This window comes from Physella acuta, unplaced genomic scaffold, assembly GCF_028476545.2.
Source record: "Physella acuta isolate Inbredline_101_S28 unplaced genomic scaffold, ASM2847654v3 ptg000045l, whole genome shotgun sequence".
NCBI classification, from domain to species: Eukaryota; Metazoa; Mollusca; class Gastropoda; family Physidae; genus Physella; species Physella acuta.
Window position 1 is genome coordinate 62,002 of NW_026731565.1, and position 20,610 is coordinate 82,611.

Below are 20,610 nucleotides of genomic sequence, written 5' to 3' on the forward strand. Positions count from 1 at the left end.
AAAGATTCTTAAAACATTGGGACCTCAGTCCATTGTAACATTATTAACAAAGTGATATAAAAGTAGCGTCTAATTCGCCTCGTTTTACTAATAACAAAGGGCAAAGTTGAAAAGGTTAGCCTTGTGTAACATTAAAGAAAACAAAGCATGAAATAAACAACTTCAGCAACAAAGTCCTAATAAGGCTAGAGTTTGTTTCGAACACTTGATGATAGGCCCTAACTCACATCTGATGCTAGGGCTATGTTCTCGATCATCTCATGATAGGGTCCTTTTCTCATTGATGCAATGTCACTGTTCTAATTGATACAAGGGTACTATTCTCAAACACTTGATGCTAGGTCTATGTTTTCAAACACTCGATGTTAGGTCCCTGTTCTAAAACACTCGATACTAGGTCCCATTTCTTAAACACTTAATGTTAGGTCCCTGTTCTCAAACACTTGATGTTAGGTCCCTGATCTTAAACCTTGATATTAGGTCCCTGTTCTCAAACCTTGAAATTAGGGTCCTATTCTCAAACGCTTGATGCTAGGTCCTGTTCTCAAACACTTGATGTTAGGTCCCTGTTCTCAAACACTCGATGTTAGGTCCCTGTTCTTACACTCGTGATGTTAGGTCCGTGTTCTCATTCACTTAATGTTAGGTCCCTGTTCTCACACTCGATGCTAGGTCCTTGTTCTCAAACACTTGATGTTAGGTCCCTCAAACACTTATGCTAGGGACCTATTCTCCAACATGTTAGGTCCCTGTTCTCAAACACTTGATGCTAGGTCCCTGATCTTTAACCTTGATATTAGGGCCCTGTTCTCAAACCTTGATATTAGGGACCTATTCTCCAACACTCGATGTTAGGTCCCTGTTCTCAAACACTCGATGTTAGGTCCCTATTCTCAAACACTCAATTCTAGGTCTATGTTGTCATCCCCTGGCATTAACTGGTTTGTGTTTCTTTCACTTTGTTGTTTCTGTAAGATGGAAAGATGTTTTAGGTCATAGATATGTACTCAATAACAGTCAATTGTAACGAACAAAATACACTGAAAATACAAAATTCATTAATTCCTACGAATCCAGACTTGATTCTTACACCGTCAAAATGCGAATTCTTAATTACTTTAGTCCTGACTGTTTAAAATTTAAAAAAAAAGAATAAAAAAGACCATTAGTACAACTAGAAAATTACTTTTTCGAAACTGGCAGTCCAACAGAGCTACAAATACTTCACTCACAATTAAAACATGTTACTTTTGGTAACTTTAACAACCTTACATAATTTTGTATCAGAATTTTTTGTACTACCTGTAGCAATTTACTACAATGTTTTCCACCAAGTCTAGAGAACATGTTTTAAACTTTGTAATTTATGGTTAGCCTTAAAGAATATGTGGGACGGTAGTGGTCTAGCGGTACAGAGTTAGACTGCTAACCCGTAAGTCTCGAGTTCGAATCTGGGTTCAAGTCAGTAGACCGTCCCTGAGTCCACCCAACTCTGATGGGTACCTAACTCACGTTAGGGAAAGTAAAGACGGCTGGGCATAGGGTTGACCCCACTATCTTTTCATATGCCGAGGTCACAGAAACTGGTGAACTCTACTTCACTTGCCCCGTGGACCTTCAGGCTTGGAAGAGAAAATTGACTTAAAGAATATGTTTCAAATTTTGTACCAGAATTTCTTGTACCAGCTGTAGCAATGTTTCCTGAGAAGTGGCCAGTTTTTCCAACTTGGAACAAGCCGAATGGTACACATCCTCCAGGTTATTCTAGAAAACATCAGCAAGACAAGAAGTATTAGTAAAAATATACGAACAATCTATTGAAATACAATTAGATCTTTTTGTAGACAAAAATTTGGTTTTAGTTGAATTGCGAAACGGCTAGATTTTCAGTTAGATACTTAGTTGAGAATCAAGAATGGTTACTTGAATGTAAGAAAAAAATTCAAACTGTTTGCCAAATTGGCTAATTAGAAATGTTTAATTAAATATTTTAAGCAAATTGACCAGCATTTTTAAAATTTGTAAGTAAACGTAAAATATACTAAGCACAAAAGGAGAAAAAATCGAATCATTCTTCAAGGATCGTATGAAATTTAAAAAAACAAAAACCCACATTTGAAATGTTGAGCATTTTAGATGCAACAACCTCTTTAAAATTTTAATTCTGGTTTTTGGATTTAGTAAAAGGAAAAAGGACATGCTGATAACAAAATAAGGGATCATAACTTGAAAAACGTCTTCAAAGACCGGCACACTAAATCTGAGATGGTCAAAGACTCAGTTATAACATATCAACTTTAGGATGGACGCCATAGTAATGACATAGAGAGGCATTACATATACATATGGATAAGTATGTGTAAACGCGTGCAAGTATGGATACACATGAATGTACACCTACTCATACATTTTATCAAGAGAGAAGGAGAGAGATGCGCGAAGGCATCATATAAGAGTATTTCTAGAATTAAGTGATATGCCCAAAAGACCCCACCCCCTCAATGGAACCCCATTTGAAAGAATAAGATGGTGTGGTTTGAGAATATTGTGGAAGGCAGACATACCCCCCCCCTCCTCAAGATAATGGAATAATTTAAAACGTGTTTCTTCCAGACTTTTGTTCTCCTGGGGGGGGGACTTGAAATTTTTCGGGGGGCGGCCACTGTTAAAAGTATACATTTCCTATATAAATTCCATTTCGTTCGAGGGGGAGTGGGGCGCGGGCGGTAGACTTTCTTAGGGGGGGGGGGGGGTCCTGTAAGAAACTCTGATTTAAAGTGACGCTGTTGATTGCTACTCACCAATCGCTTGTCAATCATGCCTTGCATGGCCTGTATTTGTGCTGTGATTTGTTGATACGAGAGGTCAGAGGCTGGGCTTTGAATGATTGACATGGGATGAGAACGCCCATTTCCGCTGTTTTGTCTCTCAACGTGCTTGCCATTGCTTTGTTTCAGTCTTCGAAAAAGAGAAATAAATACATTACAAAATGATACACACATGAATACAAAAATATAACACGTTAAAATCCATGTAGGTGTTAGTGTTTTACAAGTTTCCGACAGTAACGCGACAGATGAACATCATTAAAACAAAGCGGAAGTCAGCTTCCTCAACACTCGCGTGTATTCCAGTATGATGGCAATTCCGAGGGGGGGGGGGGGGACGACGACTATAGAGATGGTAGAGAGTTTGTGACAAAAACCGCTTTTTTTTATTTCAAGATAAAATATAGTGCTGAAAACGTTTTAGAATAAGCTAGCTGCCTGAAGGATTTTGATAAATTGAAACAGAGTAGGTACTACTTCCGGTTACCGGAAATCGCTCAAAAGTTGATAGAAACCTAGGGACTAATAGTTAAATAGGAAATTTCGTCCAATATCTGAAACGGTACTTAAGGTATCGTGTTCACGCAAGCACGAAGGTAGATACGCACGCAGGCAAGCAGGTACGCAGACAGGCACGCACGCATGCACGCACGCACAAGGGCAGACAAGCACACACGCAAGCAAACACACACTCAATGGTGTTTCCGACTCAGTGAGTTGCAAAACTTCTACGTTAACTTAGCAATTTTACAATACTTCCACAATACTTCGATGACAAGAAAGTAAAAATGCTTATTGGGTCACTGGTAAAAAAAAAAGTTTCTTGTTTTTTAACCTAACGTCCAGGGGGCAATCTTTTTCAAAAACTAAATATATTTAAGTTTGTCTTTTTAGGTATCTGTAATTAGGATAAACTTATCCAATGGATTAGAACTCCAAACTATTTACAAAAAAAAAAACTATCTGTAGAAAATATTAGTGTTTTTGCTTTACTTTGTTGGGTAAATAAATAAACCGGTTCGCCTAAATACCGAGACATTTAATTTGTACCTGTTCATTGTGGGTGATCTGTCTGACTCGGCTGCGTCGAAGGAGAAATGGCCTTCATAAGGTGTGTTTGGGCATCTGGAAGACAGAGACAGATTGTGGCGATTAAAAAGTTGAATCTCATAATATGTGAATCTTTAAAAAATTAAAGAAACAAAATTATTTTTTTTTTTAAATTTTTTTTTTCTTCTTCACAGAATGTGCATTTGTTTTAAAAGTAATCAGTTTATTTGATGAAAATAGAACAAATTAATGAATCAGTGAACATGTTTCTGCTATGAATGTTGATTAGTAATCATTGAAATTTCCGAAGAATAGTATATTTTTAATTATCCGATTAAAATATGAATTCTAAATAATACTGTTTCAAATCTAAAATTAAAAAAAAATCATGAACATAAAAACTACACGTATAAAATTCTAACTCAAAATACAAGTTTATATTGCTAGGACATTTCACATTTATAATGCCGTATACAATCAATTAGTTCACATACTGACGAATTATATATGAATATAATAAATGCTTTATATCATGCATTACACGTATGCTTACAGATATCGATTACAAATATGCATTACAAATATTCATTACAAATATCATTTTATTCGACTATCATAGAAATGTAAGACTTTTGCTAAACGCATAGAATATGGAATGTGTAAAGTTTATTCATTAATAAATAATTTATAATGAGGTAAACTGTAGAAAGTAAAGGGTTTAAAGTTATTAGTAATCTTAAAATGGTAATAATACGTGTGCTTTTAAAAAACATTTTTGGGAACAACTCTATTTTTAAATATGTATACGTTTTAAATAATGATTAGGTCAAGAGGCTTAAATAACTAACAGCAAGGATTAAAATGGTATATATGAAACTGTGTTCTAACATTGGAATACAAGTAGGCCTACATGTCTAATAATACTATTCCGATACTATTCCGATACTTTTACGATACTATTCCGATACTATTCCGATACTATTCCGATACTATTCCGATACTATTCCGATACTATTCCGATACTATTCCGATACTATTCCGATACTATTCCGATACTATTCCGATACTATTCCGATACTATTCCGATACTATTCCGATACTATTCCGATACTATTCTGATACTATTCTGATACTATTACGATACTATTCTGATACTATTCTGATACTATTACGATACTATTCTGATACTATTCCGATACTATTACGATACTATTCCGATACTATTCCGATACTATTCCGATACTATTCCGATACTATTCCGATACTATTCCGATACTATTCCGATACTATTCCAATACTATTCCGATACTATTCCGATACTATTCCGATACTATTCCGATACTATTCCGATACTATTCCGATACTATTCCGATACTATTCCGATACTATTCCGATACTATTCCGATACTATTCTGAGGAGCCTAGTAGGGCTCTTAAAGATGGACTATCTCATAAATTGGATCTGTGGGATTTTCTACAACAGGAATAGTTTGGGTTTTCCCGAATAAGTTATATGCCTTGTTTTATCAATGGTTTTTCAATGTGTTCTATATGGTCTTTCATTAAAAGAATCTATATGATCTTTCATCCACGGTATCTATATGGTCTTTCATCAATCGGATAGGATCTACATGATCTTTCAACTATGGGATATATATATATATATATATATATATATATATATATATATATATATATATATATATATATATATATATATATATATATATATATATATATATATATATATATATATATATATATATATATATATATATATATATTGTTTTTCACCAATGGGATCTATATGGTCTTTCCTGAACTGTATCAATTACGTTATTCCACTGAGGGAATGTGTTGTTTTCCCACTATGTGCAGGCCTATTACTTAACTGGATTAAGGAAATGTGTGTGTGATTTCAGTGGGCTCACTTCACGGGATTTAGGTGGGTTTTATTTGCTAAACAGATCTTCATGAACATTCATTAACAAGATCTATATGAGCTAACATTAATATAAAGCTTGATGGACAGTTATCTATTGTAAACACCCAAGATTGCCATCCAAAACATAGTGACAAATTTAAAAAGTAAATATGTTTTACTACACACTCTAAGATAAGGTAATAAAACACAATTTTTTGAAAAATACTAATACATTTAAACTTAAAAACATAACACACAAAATCTAACACGTACTTTAGTAGCATAAGCGTTGACAAACTCAGATACGCAGAGAAAACGAAATAAGACAACACACTATAATATGTAGTTTGCATATTCTTCTACACTGCCTGTAACTGAAAACACACAGCTATAGGCCTATAATATAGACCCTAACAACTTAAAACACAAAATACTTTTAATATAAGTTTAGTATAAATAGCGTGATTAAGAGAACATTACCAAACAGTTATGCTAGATTGAAGGGGTCCTTTGTGTTATGTTGATAACCCACCTTCAACCCATATGCCTGTGTGACCCCCCCCCCCCCACCCCCTGTAGCCAATTATCTATGCAAATACTTTAATTTTTCATTTAACGGTAACTCTGCAGATTATAATTTCCATAGTTATCTTACTTATTAAAAAAAACATGCACAGTTAAGTAATCCAACAATACATAGATATATGTAACGAACATTTTAAGTTATTACAAGTCCTTGATTAATTCTAAATGATAAAAAAGATGTTTTTTTAAATTTCCATTTTCTTAATAAATCAATGTTTTTAAGAAATCGCACCTATACTCTTAATAGTATTTTAATTAGTTATTGTAATGTTGTTTTTGCAAAACAGTTCGTAATTATTCTACCGACATAATGAGAGTTACCCTCTATGCGTGACATTTTGTTATTTTGATAGAAATGTAATATACCACTTATTTTAAAATCTAAGATCCTCTCTTATTTTGATATATCTCTGGCAAAGACATCTATACAAAACCCTATCAAATCTAACCTCACGAAAAACGGACCCAGAATTTTAAACTAAAAAAATATATATTGATGATTAGAAAATATTTTCGTTGGACTAGTGGTTCTTAACCTGGGTTTGATGGAACCCCAGGACTTCGGTGAGTCAGTCACAGGGGTTCGGCGGTGGTTACGACGCACATGGTATGGTTCACTATCGAAAAGGGTTCGGTGTATGCGCATAAGAGACCAGTGGGGTTCTGTACCTCCAGGTTAAGAATCACTGGTCTAAAAATAGTTTAACTAATTTTGTCCACCATTTATCATAACTTACAGTTGTTATCAAATTATTTATGTCATGTAGGTAACTTTCGAGTTTGCTATGAGGAAAATAAAAAAATAATACTATAAACTTCCGCAAATCTGTGAAACAAATTTTAAACTACACTACAACCATTTGCGTTAAAAAGTAAGAAAATGATTAGCAAATATTCCTATGTTTTCTCAAAGAAATATTTCAACGAATTCTCCCCTTACGTTCTATTTATAGCAAAAGCAAACAACTCAGAACACTCCAAAACCTTCGCGTCGGCTTCAGACTAAAAAAAAAATTTACAAACTAATCTCACACACAAACTTAAAAAAATAAAGATGTCGTAAATGCATTAGAGAAAAATGAGCGATTTAGGCAACATATCATGCATATGGCCTTGACCCTAAAAACTCTAAATGTGAAATATTGACATAAAAACGGGAATACATCAAGAGCTAAGAATAACATTTTTGGATGCAAGCTATAGCACTGAATGTCAAAACAGTATATAATCTTGATTTGATTCACAAATTGGAATGCTATATATATATATATATATATATATATATATATATATATATATATATATATATATATATATATATATATATATAATGTGTATGTATATATATACATATGCAAATATATATGTATATATATTTACTTGTATTTAACATATATTCAAAGATATATATGTATGTATATATACATGTATATATAGGCCTATAAATATATTCATATATATATATATATATATATATATATATATATATATATATATATATATATATATATATATATATATATATATATATATATATATATATATATATAATGTTTTCCATGTAAATGTTTTTATCAATTAGCGTACTCCTCTAAAGTACGGGTTTTGCATGTGATGAGGTTTCTTATTTGGTTGTTTTGTTAAGCTGCTTGTAATTTCCCGAATTGTTTGGAAGTCGTACAAGAAAGTGTGTATTGATTAAACGCAAAACATGATTGTTAGTTTCTTCTTTTCATTTGATACCCATGTACATAGAAGCCATTGGGTCGGATATAATGTTTGGGCTATAGGAAGGCTAGATCAACAATCATTCCTAGTTAATGGACTCTTAAGACGAGCAGATATAGTCTCTATGAATCGAGCCTGAAAAAGCTTGAAAGCTGTGGAGATTCTCAAGAACGGACAACTATCGTGACAATAGTGTTCACTATCCAGCTTTAATGAAGATTTTTGAATTTTATTTGAACGAAATTTAAAAAAAATATTTATTGAGTCTCGGTACTTTAAATTTGAATATCTACTGGTCAATTATGGCGATGGCCTTAAGCCTGATTGTCATTAAGTGATATATTTATTGTAGAACACCTATTTTATTACTTAAGTTTAATGATCTTCATATAGGATCTACTTGTATTTTGATTTCGTTAATGTGAAAATTTCATCTGGTTTACAGTTTTCATGATCTTCATAGACTTGTATTCTGATTTTGTTAATGTAAAAAATCTAATGTGGTTTACAGTTGTATGATCTTCATTGACTTGTATTTTGATTTTGTTAATGTGAAAAATCTAATGTGGTTTATAGTTGTATGATCTTCATTGACTTGTATTTTGATTTTGTTAATGTGAAAAATCTAATGTGGTTTACAGTTTTATGATCTTCATATACATTTATTTTGATTTGGATGAGGTGAGAAAATGTAATCAGGTCTACTCTTTGACATTCAGTGCATGTAATAATGTGGACAGGAAAGATGCGGGCACTCAACACTTCTACTGGCATCCATCAGGTGGTCTAGCCTCGATTTACCTGGCAGCACCTGCCGTGTCTGTTGCCGTTAACCTGGGGAACGACTGGGACCTGGTGGCCAAATGCTGGCTCTCCGGGCCCAGCGTGTTCGTGTCGTTGTGAGCCTCGCTATCACTCGACGTCCGGAATTTGGACACGGTTTTTGGCGAGTGGACAGCGAGAAACGTCCTGTCTGGTTTGGTGTTTCTCTTAACGAGCCGTTGGTTGAGAGTCTCAGGGAGGTGTTTGCTGATGAATTTGGTGAAGTTGTCGGCGGGGTCGCATTGACACGACAAGGTGAACGGGCTGGGGGAAGCGTTTTGTAAAGAGAACAGCGTCGCTTCTTCTAAATTTTTTGAGTACTGCTTCGTATCTTCGAATTCTTTTGATACGTTAAGAGAAATCGGCGTGGAGGAGGATTTCTCGGTGGTGTGAGATTTTAAAAAATCGTCTGAGGTATATTTGGTTTTGGCTGTGGAGGAAGAAAGAGGTCTAATGCGTCGTGGGGACTGCCGAGATGCATTCCTCAAGGTGGATGGGTTTTCGTGAGGTAGGGATTTCTCTGCAGGTTCGAAGGAAGTCGACACGGGGCGAATACAAGTACCTGCGTTGAGTTCAGGAGTGAGCGATGTTTGTTTCAGAGAAAGGTTCTCATTACAATCACAGAGGGGGATATCTGAACAGATAGCACCGACGTCACTGGTTTTACTTTGACGAGCAGAGCTTGCAGTGAAAGACACTTTAGGCGAGGATTCGAGAGTGCGAAACTCGGAAGACTGATAATCCGTGGGTTTAGAGTTAACGGTGTCTGTTACTAATGAAGAAGCGTCTTTACCGTCACCTTCCTCTTCCAAAACAGACGGATCAGCCTCGGTAACCGGGCTGATTTTATTCGTTTCTTTTTTCCATTTCGTGTTTTGACTTTCATGCGTTATCATCTCGTCTAAATCTTCCGTGCACACCGGCATGTAGGTGACAGGCTCGGAAAACTTCCGGTACGTTCCTTTTCCCATTTTTGAAAGACGCGCCGTTTGCTCCACGTCTGAGAAACCCGAGAAAAGCAGCGAGTTTCTTTTAACCCCGGAAAAGGCATAGCTTTTTTCGTTGTCGTATGTATCCTTTTTTTCACAATACTTATCGCTCGTCGATTCTGGTTGGTCCTCGGTGGAAGCTGCTTTAGAGGCATCGATCCTTGATTCAAAATGTATTTTAGAAATAGGATTAACAGAATTACAACTATCCGCACATACTGACGGATCGTCGAAGGATTTACTAAAAATCTCGTCTACCCATAAATCCCTGTTTCTCAAATCATCAGCACTACTTCTTTGACTTTTTCTGCGATTCATTGCGTACTTGACGCGTGCGCATACCGTACGCAAATAAGCAAAGCTTCGACGTCGTTCCGGGTAGTTCCGCTGGAAACGCCCCGAGTAGGAATCTGGAGAATCCTGAACATTTAAAGAAGGTGAGTTTGCGCCGGAGGGCTTGCTTTGAGCGCCGCTGCGCGCGTTCGCTACTCTAGGCGCTGTGTTAGAGGCTAGGGTTGCTCTGTGGATAGGCGAATCTCTTTGAGATGGCTGGGCTACGAACCTTTGGGATCCGACCGGCGTCCCGGCTGGGTTTCCGGGCTGCGCACCCCCCGCGGGCGGGGAACCGGGGTGGTGGTTGACCTGGGCACTTTGGCGTCGCACTGCGGGGTTGAGGCTGCGGAGCGTCTGCAGGAGCCTGTTGGGGACTGTTTGAGAACCGCCGCTGAAGCTGCCTTGTTGGTCCGAGTTGCCGCGACATTTCAGCGGCTTGACCTTCAGACGGTGAGCCTCGACTTCGCGGAGTCTTCTCTGGCCGTAGTCGCGGATAATGGACTGAAATAAGAACAAGAACATTTTCAAGCAGGATGAAGTTTTATACGGGATGGAGTGGTCGGGTGGTAGAGAGCATGACTGCTAACCCGAAAGTCTAGAGTTCGGATGCCGGACTTGAGTGTATGGGAAGTCACTGAGATGATCCAGCTCTGATGGGTGGCTTATCAGACTCAAGTTAAAATAGGTAAAAGCGGCTGGACATAGTGCTGACTGAGTCGGATGGTAGAGCTAGAGACTGCTAGCCGGTAGGTCTCGAGATATTGGTCTTCAGTCCTTAGAAAGTCTCTGAATCATTTAAGCTTTTAACAGTACCTGATTAACGTTTGGGGAAGTAAAAGTGGCTTAACATAATGATGACCACATTATTAATTCATATGCCGAGTTCACATAAACAGGTTAACTCTACTTTATCTGCAACACGGATCGCCAGTTGTTAAAAAAAAACTACTTTACTTTTTAAAGATTTTATAAATTAAAATTAAAAAGCTGATGGTAAGTCGCCTTTAAAGTAGAGGCGTGAATATTTTTTACGAGCCGTCTAGATTTGTCGGGATAAAAAACAACAACTGAAGAGATTCTGTTGTTTTGTGTTTTGTCGATAGCTCAAATCACACATGTGGCGGTGGACGTAGGTAAAGGGTTGTCACACGTTTGTGACAATGTGATATATGGGGGGGGGGAGGGGTCATACTTATGTGACAGTGTTAGTGGGGGAAGGGGGTCATACTTATGTGACAGTGTACTATGTGGGGGAGGGGGTCATACTTTTTTTTAACAAAGTGCTTTGTGAGTGGAGCGGGTCACACATTTGTGACAACGTGCTATGTAGGGTAGGGGACGGGGTGACACTTTTGCAACAATTTGCTAAATGAGGGAGGGGGGTTTGACGGGCAAATTTAGCAAATAAAACAAAAACAAAAAGGAGCTTGTAGGGAGGGGTGGGGGGAAGCTGTGGGAAAATTTAGGACTTTATTCTAGGAGTATGCGTGATAGTTAAATTAAAAAAATATAGCGCAAAAAAAAATTGTATCAGGAAAATACTTTGGAAAAAACGAATTTGAGTGATAGATGTTTAGCATGGTTGCGTTGGGGTAAAAACATAATGGTTATGTTACTACGCACTTTTATGCAAAATATAAATAAAAACTGAACGCGTAATAGACAAATAATATGCGCACATTTTAGGTTCGGCCGATCTCTGTATGCGATTATACAAAAACCTGATGGGTTTATTGATCTTACAGTCCTATGATGGTTGATAGATGCATTTTCAAACTTCTTAAAATCGCGCGGTAAGAGTGGTTTAGTAAAAAGGGTTCAAATAATCGACAGTCTTATAAAATATCGTATCATTTTTTATTTTTATTTTATTTTATTTTTTTTTTTTTATTTTTTTGTTTTTTGTGCAAATTTTGCTGTTAGGGGCAAGATTTAGATGCAGGTTGGGTTCATGGTTAAGGCTAGGATTAGAATTTTGTTTAGGGCCATTGTTTTATTTGGGTTTCGTAAGTAGAGTTTCTTCCAGGCATCTCTTCGGGGGGGGGGGGGGGGGATGGGGCGACCCGAAAAAAAATTCTACCTCCCCCCCCCCCCCCCCCCGAACGAAACGAAATTTATATAATTTATATAGAAAATATATACTTTTAACAGTGTGTCCCCCCCCCCCCCCCCGAAGAAAGTCTACCGCCCCCCCTCCCCGAAAATTTCAAGTGCCCTTCCCCCCCCCCCCCCCCCCGGAGAAAAAAGTCTGGAAGTAACACTGTTCGTTAGTTAAAAAAAAAAGATTCCATATGAACCTACTGGTTTATATATAGATGTAATAACTGCATAAAATAGATCTACTTATTGAAAGTTTCAGCAAACTGAATTTTATCCTACTAGTAATACAGCTATTTCAGGCAAAAAAAAAAGGTCCAAAGACATTACACAGTTTACAGCAAGTACGGTAATGAACATTAAAATCATCAATTAATGTAATACCGTCATTGGTGTTATGCGGTGCAAATCCCCTGAGGTAGATCAAGAAAAACGAACTGGGAATCTTTTTCAACTTCCGTTTTATGTTCCTGTCGTTAAAAGATTCATAACTCTGGTTATTGATTTTCCTGTTTGCCTGATTTGAGTACTTGTACAACGCGAAATATTTATCGTTTAATTTGTCAGTAGGCTTATGTGAAGTATCAGGTTTATCAAATTAAATTAATATTTACTAGACGTTTAAAATTTTTTTTGACGTCCCTTAATAAGAAGTTTTGATTATAGGAAATATAACTGAAAGTAGAATAGCATTATGTTTAGCTAATTTAGGTCATATATATATATATATATATATATATATATATATATATATATATATATATATATATATATATATATATATATATATATATATATATATATATATATATATATATATATATATATATATATATATATATATATATATATATATATATATATAAACTCTATAGTTTATGGAATAGAATTCTTGTCATTCTTAAGCGTAAAATAAAAAAGATACCTAAGTGATTTAATCACACAAAACAACAGCATTAAAATGGTTATTCCCTTCTTTTTTTAGAATGTTTTATAGGGAATGGGGGGAGGGGTGGGGGGGGGGGGTGGGTAGGTGAAGATAAAACTGGTTTTAAGAAAGTTCCTTATATTAAGAATATTTTCTTGAGACTTATAAGCGTGTGCTTTCAGTCGATTCTAGTATACGGCCTAGGACTGTCAGACGTCTCTGAGTCAACTCAGCACGAAAAGATGTCTGGACAGGATGCTGATAACACAATCATAATGTCGAAATAAAAAAAACAGACTCAATACACTCTATATGATAGACCACCTGAAAAAAATAACTAAATTCTTTTACTAACACATGGATGGAATCACGCATGCTAAACTGAGAATCCAAGTAAGTGAAGTTCCCTTTCGAACCTGAAGGTCCATGGGGCAGGTGAAGTAGAGTTCACCTGTTTTACAGATCTCGGCATATAAGGTCATAGTCTGGTCAGCACGATGCCCTGCTGCTTTTACTTTCCTTTACCTGAGGTAGGTACTCATTAAACCAGGGTGGACCCACGGACTTGAACTCGAGTCTTTCGGATTAGCAATAATATGCTCAACCATACAACTATTAATTATTCAAGTTGTGTATGGGAATACAAAATTAAAAAAAAAAACGAAAAAAAAATAAAAAAATAAAAAAAATAAATAAAATAAAATCAGGCAAACAAATGAAACGCAATTCTTTATGACCTAAGTCCTAACAAGTGAAAACTCCATTTTGATGTAAAATATTTATCAACATTTCTGTTCTTATTTTATACTTGGCAAAACAAAATTCCAGCTCAACGGAGTACAAAGGTATTGGAAAAGAAAAAACCTTCATAATAGATTTTCTACACAAATTCCTTAAAAGCCACTTTGAAAATCTACTTTCGCTTTTGGTTACCTCCGCTTCCGGGTGATCTTTGAGTGCAGCAAGGACGTCCTCTCTAGACAGGACAAACAGCTCCAGGTAACCCACGGACCTGACGTCTGCTGTCCTCCTGCAAGAATGGAACATTGTTACAGTTAGATTTTTTTAGTAGAGTAGGAATGGAATATTGTTACATTTAGATTTTTATTAGAGGAGGAATGGAATATTGTTACGGTTAGACTTTCAATAGAGGAGGAATGGAATATTGTTACGGTTAGATTTTCAGTAGAGGAGGAATGGAATATTGTTACGGTTAGATTTTCAGTAGAGGAGGAATGGAATATTGTTACGGTTAGATTTTCAATAGAAGAGGAATGGAATATTGTTACGGTTAGATTTTCAGTAGAGGAGGAATGGAATATTGTTACGGTTAGATTTTCAATAGAAGAGGAATGGAATATTGTTACGGTTAGATTTTCAGTAGAGGAGGAATGGAATATTGTTACGGTTAGACTTTCAATAGAGGAGGAATGGAACATTGTTACGGTTAGATTTTCAATAGAGGAGGAATGGAATATTGTTACGGTTAGATTTTCAATAGAAGAGGAATGGAATATTGTTACGGTTAGATTTTCAATAGAAGAGGAATGGAATATTGTTACGGTTAGATTTTCAGTAGAGGAGGAATGGAATATTGTTACGGTTAGATTTTCAATAGAGGAGGAAGCACTTGAAAAAGAAAATTCAGAGACTTAACAGTACCAAAGGTGTACGGAGAATTCCATTTTTTTGTAGGGGAGACTATTCAGCATTTTGAGTAAGATATCTATATATATAATTCTCTTCTTGGAGACGCTAGAAAACAAGCTGTAAGCGCACTCCCTACCACCCCACCCCTACATGGTCTGGTGAGCTGTGATTCACGCTAAATGTTTACAATCGTAGAGCCGGGTTTAGTGACGGCTATTAGGGGCAGATAATTTAGTTTGAAACGGTTTTAAACTTAGGGGAGGTAACTAAGAGGAGGCTGCTTTCACGGTGGTGGGGGGGGGGGGGGGGGTGTAGGGTAGGTGTTGGGGGAAAGGAGGGTGGGGGTTGTATCGTTCTTAACGACCTACTGATAGTGTTTTAAAGCAAACGAGCCGACCCGCGGCATATCATACGCCGCAATTTAGTTGTTGTTTTTTTTACTTTTTCGTAATTCATAATTTGTGAATTCGACAGTACCAACGCTGACACTGAAAATATTTCTTTAAAACACTATATGTATCTCGTTAAGGACCATAACCCCCCCCCCCCCCCTTTCCTTCCCCCCCCCCCCCCCCCCCCCCCCCAACGTTTAAAATCGTTTCAAACTTAATTATCTGCCCCTAATAGCCGTCACTAAACCCGACTCCACGAAGGTAAACATAGCGTGAACCACAGCTCACTAAGACCATGTAGGGGTGGGGATGGTAGGGAGCGCATTTACAGCTTGTTTTCTAGCGTCTCCCAGAAGAGAATTATATATAGAGATAGATAGATATTTACAGTGGCAGTATTGGTACTGTCGAATTCACAAATTATAAATTACTGAAAAGTAGAAAATAAAACAACTAAATAGCGGCGTATGATATGCCGCGGGTCGGCTCGTAAAAAAATAAATAATTAAAAACTTCCTTAAGTTATCTACGAGTTGATAAAAACTATATGAACTTTTAGCTGATTGAGTTACTGGATGTATGATGGTGATGTGGGGGTGGGGGGGGGGGAGTATAAAAGTAAAGTAAAGAATCCTCTTTAGATCTGGCAATCCATCGGGCAGATGAAGTAGAGTTCACATGTTTCTTGACCTCGGAAAATTAAGGAAAGGTTTGGTCAGCCCTTTGCCCAGCCGCCTTTACTTTCCCTAAATTGATTTAGGTACCCATGAGAGCTGGGTGGACCCAGGGACGTTCTACTGACTTGAACCCGGATTCGAACTCGAGACTTTCGGGTTAGCAGTGGGTAGTTAATTTAAACACGAATCATCGTCCCCTTTACAAAACACTTTTGTCAATCTTCTGTCTGTAAACATAGGTGAACACAGCTCACCTGACTGAGCGGCCACGATTGTCTCAGGTGATCTATAGTGGTCTATTTATAGGATAGAAGTTATATCCGGGATTTTGATAACTGGACGTCTATTTATGATGTAATGTTAACAAATGGATGACTATGGAATGAAGTATTGGTTACAAATTGACGTCTGGAGTCATATAATGTTGACACATTACGTCTATGGATTGACGTATGTTTAACCAATAGACATCAATGGAGTCACGTAATGTTAACAAATGGATGACTAAGGAGTCACGTACAATTTCACACAAAGATTAACATGTTGTAAGCATGTAAACGCCAATTTCACAAGTCATGAAAAGCTGCCGCCCTTAACAACACCCCACCCCTCCCCATCGTTGCAGTTTACGCCTCTGATTTACAGAAACGTCACCGCAGTTGTCAATCTCTAATTCTCTAGTGGAGCGTGGTAATTTTATAGTAGCGGAAAAAATAAATCCGAATGATCACAGTACGACCGGAAGTGTTGAGTGTTTCTATAGAAACGGAGCCACTTCCTGTTTAGGTCCGGCTTCATTCACACCGGAAGTTCAAGTACTCAAAGTTCAAAGAACATTTCAGTGTCGCCATGAGTGGTGGGACTATAAGCATTCAAGGCAGGACGGAGATAGCCAGAGCTGAAACAGTTGTGTCAAAAGAGTTTCCGTATAGTTTCCAAAGTGTGTAATATTTATCCGATTAAAAATTAAACAGGATTGAACGAAGAAAAAAAAAACAGATTTAAAAGGGATAGGTTGAATTGTATGACTTAGAAATATATTATTGACTTTTTGCAATTTAATAAGGAGTGCTTAAAAGCAGAAATTTAACCGTTCTTTTTCTTCGCCCTTAAAAAAAAGCAAAACTTTTTGTTTTGTAAATTTGTAGCTATAAGATCTTGCTTTGTAAACATTTGAATTACTGTGACATGGGAGATAATAAGATTAAGAAGTCGCGATACACGTTGAGCCATGTGTGAACTGTGTTCACGAATGTTTAGAGAGATGATTGTTGAGTATATTGTCTATTAAGGGGCTGATGATTTTTAAGTTGCTGGTCGTATTATAAAGCAAATACTTGTGTGTGGTAGACTGAATTGAAATAAACCGAATCAAATGAATAAAAATGGAACTATATGTTGCTTGGTAATACATTTTTCATCTTTTAAATTTCTAAATTTCTTAAATGTAAAAAAAAAAATATAATTAGCGTAAAGCATTAATAACATTTTTTTAAATGCCCCCCTCCCCCAAATAAAATCAAATTAAACGTAAATCGCCTGTATAATATATAGTAGTGAAAGTAAAAGAATGGCTCACAATATGTATTCAAATGATTTCATAACCTACAAACATTTACTTTACTTTTAAATCTAAATTATTATTTTTTTCTTTTATTGCATTTAAAAGCTTACGATATTAAGAAGGTTATGATAATTCTTTTATTTATAATTCAATTCTTTAAGTTTTTTACAGGGTAAAAACATACTTTATTTTTTTTCTTTAAAACTTGTCTACTCAGAATACACATAAACCTTAATAAGGTTTAAAAAATTACTCAATTTTCCGATCAGAAAAATTCCGTTAAATTAATTTAAATAAAGAATTTAACTACTTGTAACATATTTTCTAAACAAAATTACAATTTACCTTTTTAGACTCAAGTAAGATACAAGCGAAGATTTTAATTTGAACTTCAAAGTAGTAAAACAAATCTGGATGTTTACGGTAAAGATTAACGTAGGATTCTCTCAGAAGTAGTGATGTGTTTGTCCTGGTAACCCCGGTTAGGACCCATTAAAGCCAGAACACCGTCCTAAGGCTATGCCGGAGGGGAGGCGGGTACTTAGACATGGACTAGACAACCTCACAAACTAGACGTGGTTATCGACGAAAATGACAACCTAGAAACAGGACTGAGGCACGGAAAAAAATGTGTGTTGAAGTAAAAAAGTCCAGTACTTTTAAATGTTATTTCTTTTTTTTATATTTTTAATAAGAAAATACGGACATACGCTTAATGAATAGAGTTGTCTCCTATGTTTATAGGATGTATGGAATTATTTCCCTTTGTGGTAAATTGAGTTATTTCCCATCATATGGTATATTGAGTTTTTTTTTCCTTGTTGGTATTAAGTTTGCCAAGACAACTTGATACATCGTGTTTTGGTATTATAGGAAAAAAACCGTTTTATAACGCGTGATCCGAGAGATTGTGGTGTTGAGATGAACCCGTTGTGTTTACGACCCAATAGCGTCAAAATAAAGGGCCAATACTGAACGCACTGTAAAGGGGGAGAACTTCGTGTATTTATCATCATCAAAACCAGATTTCTCGCCCGCCTCAACCGCACTGTGAGCGCGCAACTTTTGGGGTCAGAACGGAGAAGGTTATTTATCTACATTAGGTTTGGGTTATTTTCAGTGTGGGGGTGGGGGGGGGGGTTGGGTTTTTTATTTTTAGCGGAGGGATCAAGGGGCAGTTAACTACGACGGATTTATTGTGTCCGGGTAAAAATGGGGTTGTAGGGCGAAGGTTTTTTTTTTCATACATGATGTTACATAATTACGAGAGTTTGGGAGACTATTGAGGGTAGGGGATGAGGGGGGGGGGGGGGGGGTAGTAGGCCTATGTAGCAGTTTGTGATGTGAGGGACAGGGGACGTAACTTGTAAACATGTGACAGGAAATGCCTTGAAATAATTAAAATGAGTACAATTTCATCACAGATTACTACTGTATAGTTCAGTGGTGCATAGAATGAGTGGGAGGTAGTGCGTGGGAGAGGGGGGGGGCGGGGAGGGTGAATCAACATGTCCAATGTGAGTGAAAACCCTCAAGAATTAAGCCACAAAAACAACAGACGAAACGAAATTTAAAAACACCAAAGGCCGATCACTCGTTTAAAATTTTCACATGCGATACCAATCCGGGCATTGACATGTGTCGAGTTAGAGTAGCGGTCCTTGGTTAGGTTGAGGTTTTGAGTTACTGCTTTTTCAAACTTATAAATAAAAAATATATAAAAAATAGTATACAACATAATTACATAGACACGATCTGTAAGCCAATAACCTCAAGGGAAATCACTCTAGGTGATGTCGTTTCTATTTAAGGATTAGCATGCAGCATTAAAATAGTTTGCAGAGATTTGAATTACATATATTTTTTTTTTGTCTAGACCGTTAACATTACGTCATGTTAATGACGTCATCATGATATACAATGTATCCATGAGCTTAGCATTTTTGGCTGCTAGTACAGTGGGAGATGTTTAAAACACAAACTACCAATAATTTATTCACTACACACAGATTATAGCTGTTTAAATTATTTTTGTTAAACTGTACAAGGGGGGAGGGGGGGGGGAGGGGGGTGGGCTTGCCTTGTAACAAGAAAACTGGTCAAGATTAATAGTAAATTAATTGATTTCTGTAACTGCGAAGATTTTTTAAGCTCGTGGCGTTGAGGGGTGAGGTAGGAGCTTAGCATTCTCCTGCATTCGCTGATCGGAATTTAGAGAGAGAAACAATGGATAGGTGGATGGTTAATAAATGGATAAGTGGATGGGTGAGTGGCTGGGTGGGTAGACTGATGGTTAGATGGGTGGATAAGGATGGTTGGATGGATGGGTGAGTGAGTGGATTTGTGAGTGGGTGGATAAGTGGATAAGTGGGTAGATTGATGGTTAGATAGGTGGATATGGATGGATTGATGGATGGGTGAGTGAGTGGATTTGTGAGTGGGGGGGGGGGGAGTGGATACGAGGGTAGATTGATGGGTAGATGTGTGGATTTGGATGGTTGGGTGGATACGTAGGTGGGTGGGTGGGTGGATAGGTGGGTAGATTGATGGGTAGATGTGTGGATATGGATGGTTGGATGGTTGAATAGATGGGTGAGTGGACTGATGGATGGATGCGCGATTAGTTGTATGCATAGAGGGATGAATGTGTGGGTGGTTGAAATGATGTCAGAGTAGAGGGATGGATGGATGGGTTGAACAATAGGTTGAATGATTGGTGCATGGTAGATCAAAAGTTGGATTAATGAGTAGGTGGGTAGGTGTGATAGAAGATTCGGGTTTGAAAAAGTAGACTAGAATCTAAAACTGTAACTTAAACCCTACCCCCTCCCCCCTTCCATCCCACTGGTACAAAAGTCAAGGAAATTAAGGTCAAGGTTGACCTATAGTGAGTAAAACAGGCATGTTGTAGTTAATGGATACTTGGGGTGAATGTTGTAGTGTGATATGAAAGCTGGGTGTGGCGATGTGTGTGGTAATGTGTGGTAATGTGTGACAATGTATGTGGCAGTGTGTGGTAATGTGTGGCAATGTGTGTGGCAAT

At 36.9% G+C, this 20,610-nt stretch overlaps 1 protein-coding gene across 1 annotated transcript in view; it reads right to left on the reverse strand.

Annotated features, from left to right (window-relative positions):
- Nucleotides 1-872: 872 nt before the first annotated feature.
- The window catches only part of LOC131944352 (cyclic nucleotide-gated channel rod photoreceptor subunit alpha), a 76,587-nt gene continuing 56,849 nt past the window's right edge, over nt 873-20,610 (reverse strand). Inside the window, exons 8-13 of the mRNA XM_059304913.1 lie at nt 14,149-14,314; nt 10,489-10,760; nt 3,879-3,953; nt 2,802-2,958; nt 1,669-1,764; nt 873-968 (exon numbers count right to left, since the gene is read on the reverse strand). Coding sequence (XP_059160896.1) covers nt 894-968; nt 1,669-1,764; nt 2,802-2,958; nt 3,879-3,953; nt 10,489-10,760; nt 14,149-14,314 — 841 coding nt within the window. The 3' untranslated portion in view covers nt 873-893. The remainder of the gene's footprint in view (nt 969-1,668; nt 1,765-2,801; nt 2,959-3,878; nt 3,954-10,488; nt 10,761-14,148; nt 14,315-20,610) is intronic.